At 38.5% G+C, this 20,588-nt stretch overlaps 1 protein-coding gene across 2 annotated transcripts in view; it reads right to left on the bottom strand.

Moving 5' to 3' along the window:
- Positions 1 to 7,434: 7,434 nt before the first annotated feature.
- The window catches only part of dpp7 (dipeptidyl-peptidase 7), a 23,303-nt gene continuing 10,149 nt past the window's right edge, over positions 7,435 to 20,588 (bottom strand). The window contains exons 1-13 of one of the 2 annotated variants that reach the window (XM_037777592.1): positions 20,092 to 20,250; positions 18,920 to 19,046; positions 18,689 to 18,828; positions 16,979 to 17,142; positions 14,971 to 15,106; positions 14,681 to 14,762; positions 14,369 to 14,535; positions 12,535 to 12,595; positions 11,879 to 11,997; positions 10,447 to 10,603; positions 10,009 to 10,073; positions 9,852 to 9,922; positions 7,435 to 8,433 (exon numbers count right to left, since the gene is read on the bottom strand). In XM_037777592.1, coding sequence (XP_037633520.1) covers positions 8,322 to 8,433; positions 9,852 to 9,922; positions 10,009 to 10,073; positions 10,447 to 10,603; positions 11,879 to 11,997; positions 12,535 to 12,595; positions 14,369 to 14,535; positions 14,681 to 14,762; positions 14,971 to 15,106; positions 16,979 to 17,142; positions 18,689 to 18,828; positions 18,920 to 19,046; positions 20,092 to 20,184 — 1,494 coding nt within the window. In that variant the 5' untranslated portion in view covers positions 20,185 to 20,250 and the 3' untranslated portion in view covers positions 7,435 to 8,321. Of the gene's footprint in view, positions 8,434 to 9,851; positions 9,923 to 10,008; positions 10,074 to 10,446; positions 10,604 to 11,878; positions 11,998 to 12,534; positions 12,596 to 14,368; positions 14,536 to 14,680; positions 14,763 to 14,970; positions 15,107 to 16,978; positions 17,143 to 18,688; positions 18,829 to 18,919; positions 19,047 to 20,091; positions 20,251 to 20,588 lie in introns of those variants that run through there. The other variant, XM_037777594.1, reaches the window with a different exon arrangement.

Below are 20,588 nucleotides of genomic sequence, written 5' to 3'. Positions count from 1 at the left end.
AGGTTCCGCTATGCACACACGCTGCTCACATTCTCAGTGTGTCCCGGCCATAATTACAGGGATACAAGTAAAAAAGCAAATTCCTCATCACACTGTGTGTAATATACTGTAGTCATTAAGTGCTCCGGCTGGAACTATTCTCAGATGCCCTCCCTCTTCTGCTTGAAAACAGGAAATAAAGCCAAAGCCTCCTGACGGGCCAGAGCGTGCCCTCGGCCCATGTATTTACTGTCCTATGCTGCATTCATGTCATACAGGAAATGTGACTTTACTACATGAAAATCCCATACTTAATCACTTCAGGTCAAGTCGTAACATTGCTCAGAACTATGTTCACGCTGCAACATGATTAGTGGATGACACCGACCGATCGTTAAATGTCTGCAGCTACAAAAGTTCAACAGACAAAACATTTATTACAGGGTTGAGTGATATGGTGATAAATATCTATCAGTTTGTCAACTTGTCAGATATTTTCCTGTCATACTGTTAAAGGAACAGAATCATAAATTGCTTGTTAAAGCTGAAGTAGGTGAGAATGGAGCAAATATGATAAAAAAAAAAAGGTTATTTTAATAAAACGGTCGCTATATTGTGACAGTAGTACATGAAACAGGTAACCTCTGGTGTCCTCCGGTGCTCCTAACGGCATCTGCAAGATTTCACAGACCGGAGGAAAACAAGCATTAAGAGATGATCTGAGGTCCGCTGTCCATCTGTCTACAGGCTGAGAGAGGAAACCCAGAAAGTCGCAGAAGGTCTAATTTTTTAGGTTAGGTTACAACCTGTTCACACACTGGTAATAAAAAACAATTCTATCTTTAAAAACGTCCATACAGTCCCTTTAACCAGTGCTGGAAGCAGCATTCAGAAGCATTATCAGCTAAATGTATTTAAACTTACATACAAAGGAGGAAACGCCAACCGAATGGATTTTTTGCAATCTATCTGCCAACCCAAAAGTTGTCCCAATGGCCTCCACGATGAATCTATAATGTCTTAGTAAAGTATTTAATAAAGCCATTAATTAACACTTCTAAACCCTTAACCCTTGTTGGAGCTGGCCCTAATTTGAACTACTTCAAATCCTGGTGGGCAGTTTTTGTAACAACGCATCATATTTTATAAGATGATTACACTGTTTTACATGTAAAGTCTTCATCTGAAAAGTCACCAGTAACTCCAGCTGAGAAATACATGCAATGTTATGTAATGTAATGGTATTAGGCAAAATAATGAGTAGGACTGCATTATACTGATGCACAACTCTCATTTAGATATTATAAAAAAAGTACCTTGTCAGCTATTTCAAATGCTGCAGGATTAGCCAAACACAGTCCTGTCTCTGTTGATTTTCCAGAAACTGTACTATATCACGATAAATGTGAATATCACAATTTAAAATGGCATATACTGTGATACAGGATCCACATCGGCCAAAATACATAAATCTTCCATCTAACCGTCGTATGTGAGGCGTTATTTCCTGCAGCGACATGGAAGTGAACCCTGACTGGCTGGCTAGGCAGAGCTATTGTTCATGAACGCATCACGGTGGCCTTCTGCTTTAAAGGAAATGACTGGTCTGATATCACGTTGCGAACTCGTGGTCAGGGTTGGGTGATAAACTCTGATCTCTGACGTCATCCACAAGGAAATGTTAGCTGTGGGAAATGATGTGTTACTGATAAACTCTCACAATCCTGCGTATGAGGATGAATGCAGCATCAGTCTCTACTCGGGACCGACTTTGGTCTGATTCCAGTTGTTGCCAAGCAGCAGATTTATTTATGAACTGTGAAGCTTTTGTTTTTTGAGAACAACAACGGGTTCTTGGCAGCAACGATTTAAAAAAAAAAAAAAAAAAAAAAAAAATTAAACATTGTTCTGAGCAGCTGCTCTTTTCACTTAATGTTCCATTTCTTTCTTCTTCTGTCAGTTTCCTCGGTAAGGTGTGGAGTATCGGTTTGTCTTTCAAGTGACAGAAACGAATTGTGAGGTTTTAAATATAAATGTAGCGTAGTATATTGATTTGTACTGTATATTGAAAGGTATAATTGCAGCTATCTTAAAGGTGCAGCGTGTAATGCTTAGCCACCAAATAGGGGGCAGCATTTCATCTCTACAGCTGGGTCCATATCATTTTCATGTGTGATGTCGGCCTGTATTGTGTTAATTGTGCCACTATTCGGGCGCTGTACGGTCCGTGTACGTTTTGGTAGTTTGTTTATTGGATTAAATCCAAAGAGGCACGACCCCCACCTTCGTCTCATCCTTCCCACGGCCAGGAGACCCCCCCCCCCGCCTGGAGGAGAGCAGGTTCATTAATTAACTTAATTAATTAGGTTACTTACCATGCAACGGTTAATTATGAACATCCCTAATTTCATACAATAACTACAAAACGCACACGGAGCACGGATGTATTATTGTACAAGCTCTCTACTTCTGTTGGACTGAGGGCAGACCGGACGCTACAGTGACCAACTATCGCCTCTTGAGGAACTCGTGGTATTAAAAGACAGGATGGGCCGGACCTTGCTGGTTGGCATTAGATACAGACGTAGGCAAAGTTGTTGGTAACGTTCCGTTAAAGAGAGAAAAACCCACAATGGTCACTGAAATAACTTGAAACTGACAAAAGTAATAATAAATAAAAATTCACTGAAAATTAACTAATGAAAATCAGATATTGTTTTTGAATTATGGTTCAGCAGAATCATTTAAAAAAACAAACTAATGAAACTGGCCTAGACAAAAATGATGGTAACATTAACTTAATATTTTGTTGCACAACCTTTTGAGGCAATCACTGCAATCAAGTGATTTCTGTAACTCTCAATGAGACTTCTGCACCTGTTGACAGGTATGTTGGCCCACTCCTCGTGAGCAAACTGCTCCAGCTGTCTCAGGTTTGAAGGGTGCCTTCTCCAGACTGCATGTTTCAGCTCCTTCCACAGATGTTCAATAGGATTTAGATCAGGGCTCATAGAAGGCCACTTCAGAATAGTCCAATGTTTTGTTCTTAGCCATTCTTGGGTGTTTTTAGATGTGTTTTGGGTCATTATCCTGTTTGAGGACCCATGACCTGCAACTGAGACCAAGCTTTCTGACACTGGGCAGCACATTTCACTCCAGAATGCCTTGATAGTCTTGAGATTTCATTGCACCCTGCACAGATTCAAGACACCCTGTGCCAGATGCAACAAAGCAGCCCCATAACATAACCGAGCCTCCTCCATGTTTCACATTAGGTACAGTGTTCTTTTCTTTGGATGCTTCATTTTTGCGTCTGTGAACATAGAGCTGATGTGACTTGCCAAAAAGCTCCAGTTTTGTCTCATCTGTCCAAAGGACATTCTCCCAGAAGCTTTGTGGCTTGTCAATATGCATTTTGGAAAATTCCAGTCTCGCTTTTTTATGATTTGGTGTCCTCCTCGGTTGTCTTCCATTAAGTCCACTTTGGCTCAAACAGTGACGGATGGTGCGATCTGACACTGATGTACCTTGACCTTGGAGTTCACCTCTAATCTCTTTGGAAGTTGTTCTGGGCTCTTTGGTTACCATTCGTATTATCCGTCTCTTCAACATGTCATCAATTTTCCCCTTGCGGCCACGTCCAGGGAGGTAGGCTACAGTCCCATGGACCTTAAACTTCTGAATAATATGTGCAGCTGTAGTCACAGGAACATCAAGCTGCTTGGAGATGGTCTTATAGCCTTTACCTTTAACATGAAGGTCTATAATGTTCTTTCTGATCTCCTGAGACAACTCTCTCCTTAGCTTTCTGTGGTCCATGTTCAGTGTGGTACACACCATGATGCCAAACAGCACAGTGACTACTTTTCACCCTTTAAATAGGCAGACTGACTGATTACAAGTTTGAAGATACCTGTGATGCTAATTACAGGACACACCTTAGTTTAATATGTCCCTATGGTCACATTATTTTACATCTTTTCTAGGGGTACCATCATTTTTGTCCTGGCCAGTTTCATTAGTTTGTTTTTTAAAATAATTCTGTTGAACCACAATTCAAAAACAATATCTGATTTTCATTAGTTCATTTTCAGTAAATTTTTATTTATTATTACTTTTGTCAGTTTCAAGTTATTTCAGTGACCATTGTGGGTTTTTCTCTCTTTAACGGAACGTTACCAACAACTTTGCCTACGTCTGTATATCTGTAGCACAACACATCGACGTCAGAACTGTTACTTCTTCACATTCTTTTGATACGTTTACTTTTTTGAAAGTTTGAAACTACATTCTGACCAGATGTTACACGTTGCACCTTTAATACAGAACACTGCATTTTGAGTTTTTGTAGTAGCAGAAGCTTCAGAGCAGCTTGCCGTCATTCCTGTAAATATTACTAGTTTACATATTTATCACAGCTCTACTTGTATGTGTTGAATTTGTATCGAGACCAAACTCATCTTGTATATTCGGTGTATTGTTTCCTTGGTGTTGTTTCACGTGTGCCTTTTAATGTTGCTCCAGACAACATTTCAAAAAAGACAACTTCGCTGGCTGTTGATGTCCATTTCTATTCATTCAAGCTTTTTCTTACATGTGCATACGTTGCTGGTTTGCTACAGTATATGGTCACGGTGATCACTATTTTTACGACTGAACAATAAAAAAAGGATTTCTATTTTTCCAACAGTCCCTCAAAGCAATCATTGGGGGTTACATAATGCTAATCTCTACCACTGTGTGTATTTAAATCCTGCCTGTGAGGGCTCTGTGTGACCCCCCCTCCCTGGATGTATTTCAGCATAATTCCTGAGCCAAAGATATGCTGATAATATAATCAACCCCGGTGTTTGATATTGTTGGGGTTGTAACGATGAAAAGCCATTCCTCCTTTCAGGAAGAACAAAGGAGATATTTTCAGTGCTTTTGATAAATTGAAGTCATTGATGGCTGATTCCCTTCTATTTTAGTTGCAGGCTGCACACAGCGGTCACAATACAGAAATGTCATTAACTACGGGGTTTCATGTCTTTTATTTGAAACATACAAAATGAATCGTCACATGGTGTACAATAAACGCTGGATCGGCTTTAATTTTGTAAAAATGTAGAAATTAAAGAGATTTTATTGAACAGAAACAAAATGTTTGTGTCGATCATTGACTCATGAAACAAAGCTGAGGCCTGTACTACGAAGAGAGTTCAACATACCCAGGGTATCTTCTCATTATCTGGCTTCACTAACCCTAACAACCGAGATCACACTAAGCAGTCCTACAACGCTGGTTATCAACTCGGTAAATCAACCCAGGGTTTCTCAGTCTGGCTGTGAGCGCATCCACATGAATGGGGCGGTGTTTGCAGCATCTGACCAATCAATCCACTACAAAGAAATTAAACACATAATACCAATTAATACAGTTGAAGCTTCCAAATGCAGGAAGCTGGTAAAAGAAAAAACACCCGATGTGTGAATGCATAAATTAACGGAGTTATTAATTTAACGGAACACTCAAAAGTCCGATATAGTCGTCTACACATATATAGTGTTTAAGAGTGTAATGGATTAAACTTCTTTATACCCTGTGGTTAACTTGTGGCATCTATGGTTATTTCAACCTTCTTTCAGCTGCGTCCTTGTCTCTGGCGGTGTGAAACGGACTCAAGAGCAAGTAAAAAAAATAAATATAAAAACATAATTCAAAGCGGTAAACACCCACAGCATAAATCCAGCTGTCCTTCCTGCATTCATCAGTTTAAACTGTGTTGTTTTTAGTCTGGATTATGATTTAAACTTCATATGTGTGTAATATTATCACACGATCCGCGCACTCAGCTCTGATTGGTCAGTAGGAGGTGCTTTTATTACGAGTTGATTTCTTATCTGGAACAGAACGTGCTCCAGAGCAGGTTAACTGTTCAGCTTCAGTTACCATGGCGATCTACCTCGGTAAAAAAGTGAACAAGCTTCGTAGGACGGAAAACCCTGAAGTTACCTCTCTAACGCCATATCCTGCTTCGTAGTACAGGCCTCTGGTCTACAGTGATCTTGTCGTGGTGGTACATCAGAGGTCTGTACTCTGAAGCAGGATTTGGGGTTAGCGAGGTAAATTCAGGGTTAACCCTTCAGGGTTTTCAGCCTCTTACCGGGGTAGATCGCCATGCTAACTTATGCTGAACACATAAACTGCTCCAGATCAACCCGTATAAAAGCACCGCCTACTGACCAATCAGAGCTCGGTGCGTAGATCGTATTATAATATTACACAAATATGAAGAAGTTACAGTCATAATCCAGACTAAAAACAACACAGTTTAAACTGACAAATGCAGAAAAGAAAGGTGGCAAAAAAAAAAAAATCGCAGACGTTGAGAGAGACTTGGGAGCAAATAAAAAATAATACATACATCAGTCATGCGTTTACAATCCCACAGACTGTACACACTGCCTTGCGTTACTTTGCTACCGGTAGGCCTACTTTATGTATGCTGTGGGTGATTATAAGATATGAAAGTAAGCCTGCTCACTGCTTTGAATTATGTTATATATCTATTGTTTTTTGCTTCTAAGTCCTAAATGTAAAAGTGTTACACACGCCACAATTTCCCTAAAGGGAATACTAAAGTATCTTCTATTCTATAAGCAACATATTCATTTAACAGAATACACAAAGTAATCCCAGTCAGATCTACCTGTGCTCTAGATGGGGTAGTGATATTATAAGTCTGTTAATTTACGCATTCACAGAGACAATTTTTCTTTAGCCAGCTGTCCTTCCTGCATTAGGCAGAATCAACCGTGTTACTATTAGTCTAAATTATGTGTTTAACTTCTTCCTATTTGTCTAATATTATAGTTTGCTCTTTCTTTGTAAAAAGGTGTCGCTCTGCTGACAGTAGACTTGTCCATGTCTGTGATTGGTCAGATGATGCAGACACCGCCCCTTTCATGTTAACACGCTCGCAGCTAGACAGAGAAACCCTGGGTGGATTTACCGAGTTGATAACCAGCGTCGTAGCAGCACTTAGCGGGATCTCGGTTGTTAGGGTTAGTTAAACCAGATAACGAGAAGATACCCTGGGTATGTTGAACTCGCTGCGTAGTACAGGCCTCTGGTTTATGTGTTGTTTTCATGTCCTGGGATAGAAACACACAGAACACAGCAAGGTCAATGGAGCTGGATGCAGACGGTAGAGTTGATCTGTAAGGAGAGGTGATCAATCACACATGCAGCTCCTGCATTTATCTGGCTCATTTTTAGCCAAATGATCCAAACCAAATCCAGTGGAAGCAATAGTAAACTGGATTTGGATCTTCTAACTAAAGGCCAGGAGCTGTTGGTTTCTGGGACCCTCACAGTGTTCTGTGTGTTTTTACACAACTGTGATGATGATTAGACAGACATGGTCTTGTGTCCATTTCGACTTAGATATTTGACAGTTGAATAATCATTCATTCATTTTTCTAAGATTTATTTGGTTCCAGCTTCTCAACTGTGAATAGATCAATTATTCTTCCATGATTGTATTATGAATATTGTGGGGTTTTGGACTGCTGGGTGGACAAAACATCATTATGAACCTTTTTCTTTTTTTTTTTTAAATGTTATCTACCAAACTGCAACTTTGTAATGCTATTGCCTGTGTAGCCTTTGGAAACATGATAAAGAGCAAAATGTCAGTCATTGTTTTGTTCTAATCATTTCCCTGGAGCGGTCTCACCACTGTGCATGAATAGTTTACATTTTGCTCTGCTGTGAGCAGCTCCTCCAGTCCTGCTGTGCATTGTATTGTTCATACTGACATTCATTTCAGGCTCTTTTCCAGGATGAACACACAACATATTCTATACCCACCTTAGTATGCAGGATGGAGCCGGGACACAGAGGTGGACTCACTAGCCCCTTTCACACAGCCGCTTCAAGGCAAGACTGTTGCACCGGAATTCCGCCTTGCTCTTCTGTATGAAAGGTGTGGAGACGGAATGGGGGGGGAACCGACTGACCAGGCCAAGGGACCCAGGGACCAAGTGACCCACCGACCGGGTCAAGGGACCGACCAAACCAAGGTACCGACCCCCCCCACACACATGCTGTTTTACTCCTGTGATATGACACTGGGGCAGCATTATGCCACCATTGTTTGGTTCAGTGTGAAGAAGCAAAGCGGGCGTATTGCTGATTCTCTGTGTGAAAGGGGCTCCTGACTCCAATATTTTCTATATAATAACTTTGAAGTGAATCTGGATTCTTCTACAGTAGTCTTAGAAAGTACTAATGATTTGACAAGACTTGATTTTATGTAATTCCATATACAGTATAATACATAATCTGAACATGTGCTTTAAAGTGACTGCTGTAATCTGCTCCGCTCCATCTTCACCCACTGGGCGATGAGGTCTGCTTCTGTCTTCCTGGCAACGATCACTGACTCTGGATCAGCATCATTAGATCCTCTGCAGAAAAAAACAACGGATACATGTCACATTAGATTTTACAGTAACACTTTATAATAACCAACATTTATAAATAGTAAATTGATAGTTAATTAAAGTTTAGTTAATAGCTATTTTACTGTTAAACCATGAAATGATAATTATTAATATTTACTAATTATTAGTAATAATATAATTTATGTTATTTAACAGTTTACTGTTGCACACATAACATTTTAGATACACTACATATATGTATATATATATGTATATATATATATACATATATGTATATATACATATATACATATATATATATACACATATATATGTGTATATATATACACATATATATATATATGTGTATATATACATACATACACATATATATATACACATATATATATATATACACACATATACACACATATATATATATATATACACACATATATATATACATATATATATATATGTATATATATATATATATACATATATATATATGTATATATATATGTATATATATATATATATATATATATATACACACATATATATATATATATATATATACACACATATATATATACACACATATATATATATACAGATATATATCTATATCTATATAGATATAGATATATATCTATATATATATATACACATATATATCTATATCTATATAGATATATCTATATCTATATAGATATAGATATATCTATAGATATATATCTATAGATATATATATACACATACATATATATATATATATTTAATGATTATGAAATGATTTGTAAAACATCTATAAACATTACATAGATAGATATTTGTAACACTTTGTTAATGGTTAATATTTGGTTTGTAAAGCATCTATAAACATTATTTGGATGGCTATTTTAAAGTTACAACTGATGATTATAATACCTTGTTAAATAGTTAATAAATACTTTGTAAAACATTTATACACATTATTTAGATAGATAGTTAATATTTTGTCAATGATTAATAATTGGTTTCTGGTCCATCTGTCTATGTAATGTCTATAGATGTTTTACAAACGATTTTTTAAAGGTTTACAAATCATTTGAATCAAAAATAAACAAAAATACTTAATATAGTATATAAAATGTTAGAATGTGTGCAACAATAAACTGTTAATAAATACTTGTAATGTAATCAGAATGTGATTATTATCGTCTCATATCGGCTACGATACAAACTAATTATTTCATATTTCACAAACTAATGATAAAATAACATAAATTATAGCATTACTAATAATTAGTAAACACTATTATCTTTTCATTACAGTAAAATAACTATTAACTAAGTTCAACTCCATTTATAAATGATGGTTATTATGAAGTGTTACAGAAATTGAGTAAAGTAACAGAAAAGTGAAGCTGCCTCTCCAGAGGCCAAACCGCTTCCTGTACCTCAGATCCAGATGATGGGCTCCTCCAGAGATGTTGACAGCTATCAGTGATGAGCTCAAGGACTTGCGCACCTAAGAGAATGAGAGGCGATGACTTGAACTGAAAGCACCGACTGACACGGTTCACTGAAGTGTTCTCACTTGGTTCAGTCTCTTACCCCTCCGTTCGCCCATGGGTCAAGATCTCCGTTGGAGAAAATAATGTTGCTGGCTGTGGAGAGGGCTGAACACAAGGGGGGAGCGCTCATTAGAAACAGAAACACTGGTGGAGATATATGGGAATACTCAGGCCACAGGTGTCGCTGTTAACAAGCAATTACTGTTTCTTACAAACAGTCCCTTTAAAGCATGTAAACATGTTCTAGTAGAAACTCAAAATACGAGGTATGAACCTGGAAATGAGCATGATGTGTCCCTTTTAACAGGGACTTGGGCACCGTTACCAGAAATACTTCATATGAGAATACTACTTCAAGTGTGTGTATTGGGACAGATCCAATGTATCACCAAAACGTTTCATTTCCAGATAACCCCTCTAGATTAGAGAACATTTCAGGACAGTCTGGCGTGTCTATTAGTTTTAATTCAGTGCTCACCGTCTCCCCAGAACTGGGTTTTGAGCCAGTCTGGTCGTGGAATCACAGCCCAGCGTTTGGAGCAGTAAAGCTCACGGCCCGTCTCAGTGAAGGCCATGGGAGGAAACATGTCCGTCACATTGTTGCTCTCATAGCACAGATTGATCTCTGTGCACGCCTGCAAACACAACAGTGTTAGTATGAGAAACAGTTTGAAGATGAACACCAGAGATGGGATATTTCTTTTTTCCTAATAAAACAAAATGGAAATACAAATAATCTGTATTTTAACATTTTTTAAACTGACACTTCGTATACATATCACAACTTGGAGTGCACTGTCTTTTTTCATTTTAATGGATAATTGTATATAATTAGTCAATTTTCAGTTGCTAGCAAGTGAGAACCTTCTGTTACAAATGTCCGTGTCTGTTCATCTCATTCAAGTCACAGTTAAACTGTAGTGAAGTTGCAGGTTTCCTGTTCAGAAAATGCCAAAAGAGGAGTTGTGAGGTTCTCTAGTTTGACATATATGGACTTTTTACTCCATGAGCAGTTTTTACAACACGTTATCAGATACATGTCTGCCTGTACTGTTTGTACCAAGGTACTGGTATCAACATATAAAAGGTGGGAAAATATATTATTTGGGCTGCCAAAGTTAACGCCATAATAACGCGTTAACGCAAATTTGTTTTAACGCAACTTGAGATTTTTTTGATTGTAGCGGGCTCAGTTTTAAAGCTAGAGTGGAGATACTGGTATCATATGAAACTAGAACCATGTCATACTAGCGTGTCGCGAAGGAGGTTAAATAACGCTCCAAACCTGCGCTAAAGTTTGGCGAGGAAAAACTGGCATGGCCATTTTCAAAGGGGTCCCTCGACCTCTGACCTCCAGATCAGTGAATGTAAATGGGTTCTATGGGTACCCACGAGTCTCCCCTTTACAGACATGTCCACTTTATGATAATCGCATGCAGTTTGGGGACGAGTCATAGTCAAGTCAGCACACTGACACACTGACAGCTGTTGTTGTTATGATTTGAGCATATGTTTTATGCTAAATGCAGTACCTGTGAGGGTTTCTGGACAATATCTGTCATTGTTTTGTGTCGGTGATTGATTTCCAATAATAAATATACACATACATTTGCATAAAGCAGCATATCTGCCCACTCCCATGTTGATAAGAGGATTAAATACTTGACAAATCTCCCTTAAGAGTACATTTTGAACCGTTAAAAAATGTGTGATTATTTTGCGATTAAATATTTTAATCGATTGACAGCTCTATTTTTTATATATATATATTACTATAAGCTTTCGGTGCATCCATCCCTACACCAAATACAACTTTAGTCACTTCCAGCTCTAAATAAAGAGTTCCGACATTCCGATTACATACAAACACTATATGCTGATCTGCTGTGTACTTGTGGTTGTTGGACTACCTGATAATCCCAGGCCATGCTGTTGAAATCCAGTCCACAGCCGGTGGGATCAGCACACTCCACATACAGACTGTACAGGTCAAAACAGGTCAGCGCCCCGGTAGAGTTGTACACAATCCCTGCAGGATAGGATTTTGTACCATCAACCACTGACAGGAGGTACACACTTCAATGGAGGTTATTGAAATGTCTTGATATGGAAGTTTCTTATGTGTCTATCAGCTGTAATAGAGATCAGGTAGATGCTGTACAATATCAAGTTTAGGCAAAATAAAAGCTTTTTTTCCATTCACTTCCATTATGAGTTGATATCTTTTTAGGGTGAAAGACATTCTGGATTCTTTCCCAGAAAGTACTTGAGTACTGTGAACTCAACTGAGGAATATGAAGCTGGCCACTGCCCTCTAGTGTCTGCTGACACAAAATACATCTGATCCCCAACTGAAGAGTTTCCTTCCCAACTCTACCCTACTATCTAAAATATATACAATCTAGCCTGAAACTAAGAGACATGATTTTAGGTGTCAGTTGCTTAATATCCATTAGACAGATTCCTCATCATTTTGTGCTAATGATAATTTTTTTAAGAGCAATTTATTGAGGTGATGCACACAATACTCTAAGCTGCTTTAAGATACGGCGTACATTTCCTTTACCTGCAGTGTCCCTGAGGTTGGTGAGCAGGTCAGACCCGCTCAGCATGATTTCACAGGCCACCTGAAAAAAGGAATGACATACATCACTGTCAGATCTCACCTGACTCTTGTCACATTTATCATATCTGCTCATTTATGGTCATGTCTATACTTCTATTCATGTTACAGATATTTATATTTTGTCTATGTAATATATATATATATATTTTTTACTTTTTCTTTTGCGTGCCCTGTAGTCATGTCATTCATATTTTTCACTTCCATTTTTTCCTTTAAAAACGGTTTTAAAAACTTTTTATTTGCATCTTAAAGGCAAGGTGTTGATGGTAAATGTAGTCGATTGAAGCAATACATTCCTCAGTGAGTGCTATATTGGCCTAGTTGCTGAGTTCGCAGCTGCAAAATCTGTCGTTCTTCCTGCTATCCATCGCCGTCATTTGACGTAACGGTGACGTAGTTGGAGGGAGATTTAAAAGCTATTTCAGCTTGGATTTCTAATCTCCACCTCTGCGTAGTCAGGGGATGTCGTGCTCTAGGTGCCGCTCAAAATCAGAACGTCCTTGTTCTCTTGGCTGCCTTGGATGTTCAGCCGTATCTATCGGAGCCAGAGTATATGGCTGAAGACATGCAGCGGAGAGAGAGGTCGAGGCTGCGTTAACCATGCAAGAGGGCCGGCGGGGGCAGAGGCAGCTGTCAATCACTCACAAAGCAAAGTTTGCTCCGGCTGCTGGGCGGTGCTTGGTATTTCCTCAACTTGATCTCAATATGGCTGTCGGGTCACAAACTTTCTAATTTTACAGCTAAACAGTACACTACAAGATGATTCTGACAACATCTGAGGAGAGAAATAGACATTACAGTAACAGAATATTGATTCATATTTGATCAGCGCTGCCTAGTTTGACTGATTGATCGGAGTTTGCGAGTGATTGACAGCTGCTCAGAGACGGCAGACTCCAGCTCGGCTCTGATTGGTTGTTTTCCTTCGATCTGTGAAATCTTGCAGATGCCATTAGGAGCACCGGAGGACACAGAGGCACATGATTTTTTTCAGATTACCTGTCTCATGCACTAATGTCAGGATATATTGACCGTTTTATAAAAATAACTTTTTTTTAAATCATATTTGCTCCGTTTCTACCCACTGCAGCTTTAACTTTGAAGAGTATTATTTACTTAAGCCTGACCGACCTACTGACCTACTAGATGTGTATTTTTCATTCATTGTTTGTTGAATTATCATAAAATAAATAAGCAATCAAACTGCTCACATAGACTCACGTACCAACATTAACTCCAGCCTACAGCCGTCCCATACATACAATATAAAAGGAAAAAACACACTATAAAATCATTGATACTAGATTTCTGAAGACGGTAACAATATCAGTATCAGTATTTGAGAGTTTCAGAAAATCAGGCAACGATATATCAGTTTATATTCATTGTTTAACTTCAACACTTAAGGATCCCTTGTATTTGGTTATCAAAGAATTGTGCCCAGGATATGTAAGTTATAAGTTGTGTAAAAAATAAGATACGTTACTTATCAACCAGCATATACACCTCACCAATGCCAATATATCTGCAATAAACTCATCAATATTGATCTACATGTGGGCGATTTATTGGCTGTGCTCTAATATTTACTTGGTTTTTAAAAGATATCTGCAGCCCTGTTGGAAGTTCACAGCTGTCAAAGAGCAGTTTGGTTTGCATGTTGTACAACTTGGGGATTGCTGAATATAAACAGTGCAGACTTGATAAGTTCCTGCTCTGTTGTAAGAATAGTTTCAGTGATATGTGGCATTTTAGACTCCTGAGTTGCAGTTACCTTGACAGGGTAGGCGGGCATGTTCCCCATGAAGTGAGTGCTGTAGGGGTAATCAAGCATGGCCATCAGAACGAAGGCGTTCCTCAGCAGGCCGTTCAGCTGGTGGATGTCCTGAGCTGATGACGGAGGCTTACACAGGGAGAATTCGGACTGGATGCGACTGTAATCTGGTGACATCAACAGTAGTGGCTTTACATTTTCGATACGGAAAAGTTGCCTTAGCAACACAGTACAATATTTCTTTTCATTTATTCTGATCATTTGTGCACAGAAAAATTGAAGCCACCTACTCTTCAGATGGAACAGATTTACCTTGGTGTTCGGCTAATTCTTTCAGCTGATGGAATGCTCCTCTCACAGCATCTCTGCATTCAGGGGCAACGCTCTCAAAATCCTGTGAAAGAGTGACAAAGGTCATTAATCCAACCTGCACACGTGTATGCATTATTTGCAGCTCTAAACAGCTCTAACAGTTTTAGGGGGAAAAAAACTCAGATATTTTGGAACCTTTTTTAGGGGAGGTTGAGGTAGATTAAGTACACTCGTCTGTCTGAATCACAAGGTGGGCGACAACAAAAAAAGAGAAGCGTCCATGCACTTACAGCTGTAACATCTCTGAAAAACTGCCTGGAGTCTCCCAGCCCAGCGGTGGACAGTACGGGGGCGCTGGCAGCCAGAGCTCCGGCCACAATGTTTGGATACTTGAGTCTCATGTAGGCCGACAGCATTCCACCGTAACTGCAGGAAGAGATGAGACAGTCCAACGGGAAACAAGAGGAGGAAATAACACTAAAAATGTGTATCTTTTATTTTAGAAGAAATCTTGTGTCATGCCTGGTTTAAGATGAACTGAGTAATAAAAGGGGTAAGTGCCCAACTATAATCCCATATCTGAAAGAAAAGGGACATTTATCACTGAGCCATCTCATACTTCATAAGAGTAAAAGCACAAGAAGAAAAAGGCTCAGATCACCCTCTGAAACACGACACTGCAGCTCTTGTAGATCTGGCATCTGATTTCCAACAACAATTCAAAGTGGATGTATTTGTGTAAACACAGTAGATCTATTTCAGAATAGTTGCAGTGTCAAGTTTGGCTTGACGGATTTCTTATGGTGGACATTTATTATTTATTATTTTCTGGCATTTAAATGAGGAAATGAATTTTAATCAGCTGTTCATCACTAAGGAAAATGATGATTAGTTGCAGCTCTAGTAGAAACTACTTTCAGATAATTACCTATTCTCTATTAAGCATGGTCAAATAAGTTCTGTCCATTCCAAATCGACACCAGTTCTTAATTCATTAGGTACAGCGAGGTAAAACATTCTCCCTTTTTTCAGGAGGGCAATTAAGACAAACATTTGTTCAGAAAAACGGTTGTGTTTTAGCAACTAAGCAGCTAAAACTGTAAAAGTCTAAGGGTCCTATCTCACACCCTGCACATAGCGGCACACAGTGCAGCGCAACGGTCATTGCTAGTTTCAGACTAACGCAGTTGTCACTTTCTCCCCCAGCGCCCGCGTTGTGTAAGCAGCGAATGTACTTGGGCCCATCTGTGTGCCCATGTTGGTCTTAAAACAAGGTGTGGTTAGGCGCTTTGTTGGACTTTCAAAAACAAAATTTTCACTGCAGAAAACGGCTCACTTCTCCAATTTACCAAATGCGCCATTTTGAATAACAATACGCCAGCTGCAGGCGCATCTGGCTTTTAAAGGAAACAGGAGATGACGCTCCGATTAGTTTACTTCATGTTAAAACACACCTACGATTAATTAAGAGACTAAATACAAAACCTTTGCCACTTGCACCTGCTTTGAGCCCTTTTCAAGGGCACACAAAAAGAAAGCCGGATATTCAAGCTTCAAGTAAACAACCAGAGTCAGATTGATCACTTATACTGTATGAGGAATCAGGGCTGTCAATCAATTCAAATATTGAATCACGATTAATCGCATGATTGTTCATAGTTAATTGTGATTAATCACAAATTAAGTATTTAATACTCTTATCAACATGGGAGTGGGCAAATACACTCAGATAAATATTGTCCATAAACCCTCACAGGTACTACATTTAGAATAAAACAATATGCTCAAATCATAACATGGCAAACTGCAGCCCAACAGGCAACAACAGCTGTCAGTGTGTCAGTGTGCTGACTTGACTATGACTTGCCTCAAACTGCATGTGATTATCATAAAGTGGGCATGTCTGTAAAGGGGAGACTCGTGGGTACCCATAGAACCCATTTACATTCACATATCTGGAGGTCAGAGGTCAAGGGACCTCTTTGAAAATGGCCATGACAGAATTCTCTCACCAAAATTTTGCGTTACTTTGGAGCGTTATTTAGCCTCCTTCCCTCCTTCCTTCCTTCCCTTGGTACCAATGGATTCATTATGCTTTTCTAGTTTCTAGCTTTAAAACTGAGACCGTTATGACCTAAAAACGCAAGTTGCGTTAATGCTCTAACGAAATTAGTGACGTTCAAACGAATTTGCGTTAACGTTGACAGCCCCTATAAGGAATACAAACTTTTGAGGAGCTCACAACAAGTCCCACAGGTGGACGACACTAAGAACAAGTGTCGGTGAGGTGGATCCTACCTGCCACCAAACACGATGACAGGACAGAGTGTGGCTGCCTGCTGCCGTTTCAGCTCAGTGATCATAACAGCATAGTCAGCGAGGGCTTGCTCCACCGTCAGCAGGCCGATCTGAGGGATGTTGAAGGAGTCTTTGTCAAACGGCAGAGATTTGCCATAGTACCTCTGTAACAGGGAGAGGAGGACAGAAGTGTTCAGCTTGATGAGACATTCAAATGAAATGAAGGCAGTGTTAAAGCTGCAGTATACCCCCAGCTCCAGTGACGGAGCTGGGGATGCATCTTGCACCCGTATTGAGGAAGTGATACATATTCTTTCATTGTCATCAGTATCACGCGCCTGTTACGTGCAGTGGGAACATAACAGCGCCTCTGTTAGGGCACGAAAACTTTCTGGCTTCTGGCCACATACCGGCACATTTTATTGTGAAATATTGTATTTGTGATTGAACATACCTGACTAACTGCCCCTTGTACATTTGTACTTATCTAAGAGAGGACAAAGAAACCTGCTGAACAAATAAGACTGCATTTAAAGGATACATTTTCTTGTTTTCAACAAATCCCACATGCAGAGTCAAACCAACAGTGAATGTACATCTACTAACAAGTGTTGTGTGTGTATCAAAGCCAGATATATCTTCTTCCTCTGAGCCATAGAGCTCCAGTGTTGTCCAAAAACTATTAAAACACACCAGTGAGCCACACTGTTGCACTGACGTGTTCCTTCATTACCATGAACACTGTAGTTTATTTTGACTCAGTCCGACATAGCTGCCAGAGATATTCAACTAGAGCACCAAATATGGATTAATCCACTACTGAAAATAGTCCCCAACAAATGCACTATTTCCTGCTGTTTGAGTAATGTTTGCTAAAAGCTACAGTGACCAGCTGTTTTAGGAAATTACTGAAACTTTTTTTTTTTAATGAAACTGTATATTTGAGGGGCTTTCAAAGTTTATGTCCTCAGTAGGAACCAATGGGTTGTAGGGAGTAGGGAAGCATTGAGAAACAAATTGACACAGTGTTGCTTTTGGTGTTTTCATGGCATTTGTTGACAATAAGAATATAGAATAATCCCAGCTTTAACCTTTATGTAGAGCTGTGTATCATTAGATTGTTTTCAGTGTTAGTTCTGATACATTATTTGAGTTTGGGTAGAAAGGCCAACATTGTTTTAAATACCTTTCTTTGAAAGGAATGGTTTTCTGCAAAACCTTTGTTTTTATAATTTAACAAAAGAAATCAAACTTCTCAAATATTAAATGTTGTCTAAAGTAGCTGTACAAGAACTGTGTGTAGATACAGTCCAAGGCCCTATTCCAGCCTCTACACCCTCTCCCTACCCACGTCCTCTCCGCCATATTAAGTGCCATCGAGTCTACATCGATGCCAACTTGATGCCCTTACTGACGACGTGCAACGCTGTTTTATGTTTGTCATGGAACACGCTACAACTATCTGTTCTTTTTTACAGCTGACCAGACTGATCTAGAAGCCAAACTGCCTTGTAAGAAATACAAGTTATGGTTGGAGGGTTAGTGAAAATCAGCTGATATGAGTCAAACTTTAACCATCCATTTCCTCTGTCACGTGATCTGGGATTCTCTTCAGCCATAATGGTTTGATCAACAACTGTTGAGTCAAAAATGATAATACTATCTGCATCTGACTGTTCTCTTTCATGATTTGTACCAGTGTTTTCTTACATGTTCAGCAAATATGACCAAGGCTCTGTGCTGAGCAGCTAACTCTGTGATGAACCCAGAGTTGGACGCAAACTCCCAGATGTCTCCCTCATTGCCAGTGTAGAAGAATATAGGACCATAGCCTTTCTTCCAGTACTGATCTGAAAGGAGAGAAACAACAGATCACAATGACTCATTTGCTCGTACAGGCTGTTCGTTAGGCTACATTTAAAATGGGAAATTGGTTTTTACCTGTGATCAGATAACGCTGATTGAATGTCCCGTTCCCCATGCTGTTAAAGTTGAAGTGGTCCACAGTCTGACTGAAATACTTCTCTGTGAACTGAGGTTCTGTCTTGAATCCATGATATTTTCTTGACTATAAAAAATTAATGTACAGCACATATCATACTGAGCTTTTCTGTTATAGAATGATAGAATGTATGTCTGTGTTTAAAACTAAATCTCCATTCTTCGTTTCGGCTTAACGTTACATCTGAAACATGATTTAACAGAATTTACATTACCATACATAACCCTTGTACTTTAGAGGACCATAAGAGTCACGTAAATAGTAATAAAGCATTTCATTGATAAATAACTAATTGTACAATAAAAATATCTTATAGAATATTATATAGAAATTTATAAATTTCTTTACAAATTAATTTATTAATCTATGAATAAATGGAGTAAATTACAAAGTAATTCATTATTTAACATTTTTATGGGCAATAAAAGGAAGAATTATAAAAAGAATTTACAAATGAAATATTAATCCATCAATAAATAGTTCAAATTAATAAGAGATTTACAAAAACACCATAAAACAGTCAATAAGCACATCATTTAAAAATACATGCATGATCTCATAAATAAATAATAATTCTATTTGAAAATGCAGTTTAAAAAGAAATAAATAACTGGATTCACAAATTGAACTAAGAATACAGATTTCAACCAGGCATTTAAAAGGGCAACTTCTTTTCCATTTGCATCAGCATTTCAATGCTGCTTTTACTAAACCTATTAGCTGTTGGATCTGCTGAGTCAACTGCATTTTCAAATAGAATTTTAAATCAATTTGTAAACAAATGTATTAATGGCTACTTTTATTGTACAAATAGTTATTAATCAATTAAATGCTAACATGACTCTTGTGGTCCTCCATATTGTACCATACCTACTCGACATATATAACACATTCTAACTAGTTTCATCTGAATAAACTAAAAGTATTGCTTCGTCTCTTGTATGTTGAATAATGGAGAGAATGAGACAATAGTAACATTAGTAACAGTTCTAAGTCATCTTCAGTCTGACCGAGAATGACCAGAAGGGCACGAGACTTTCCAATGAAGTTTTCCTCAAAGCGGAACTGAGCTTTCAGAGAAATAAACAGGAAGAATAAAACGTTCCGTTACCTGAACATGGCTGTACGGGAGACCATGCAGCACCTCAACACACAACACGGTTACGGTTACTGTTACCGCGAATAGTGCGAATGTATTCCTCATATTTCAACTATAACGTTGTAAACACTACTGCACAGAGCGACCACCACTGCGCATGCGCATGCAGCATGTGCCACGGTCACATGACACTTATGTTATGATCTAGGTGGCGTTTACGTGCATCTCGTAAAATGTATTTTATTAGTATTCTAAGATAAGCAGTTGAAATAATACAACAGCCAAGAGTAAACCAGCAAAGCAAAACTAATATTGTAATTAATAAAAAATAATAATAAAAAAAACACACACACTACAGGTGAAAATACTAGAATACCATTTACTGAGAGTGCCATACAAACATACAATCACCTTTTACAAACTACCTTTTACATTATCAAATCATTGTGGTTTAGACACTCATTTTGATTTTGCAGTGTTTTGTTTTATTTATGTTGCCTAAAATAAGA

The sequence above is a fragment of the Sebastes umbrosus genome, chromosome 8, assembly GCF_015220745.1.
Source record: "Sebastes umbrosus isolate fSebUmb1 chromosome 8, fSebUmb1.pri, whole genome shotgun sequence".
In the NCBI taxonomy this organism is placed as follows: Eukaryota; Metazoa; Chordata; class Actinopteri; order Perciformes; family Sebastidae; genus Sebastes; species Sebastes umbrosus.
This window is presented reverse-complemented; position numbering and strand designations above follow the sequence as displayed.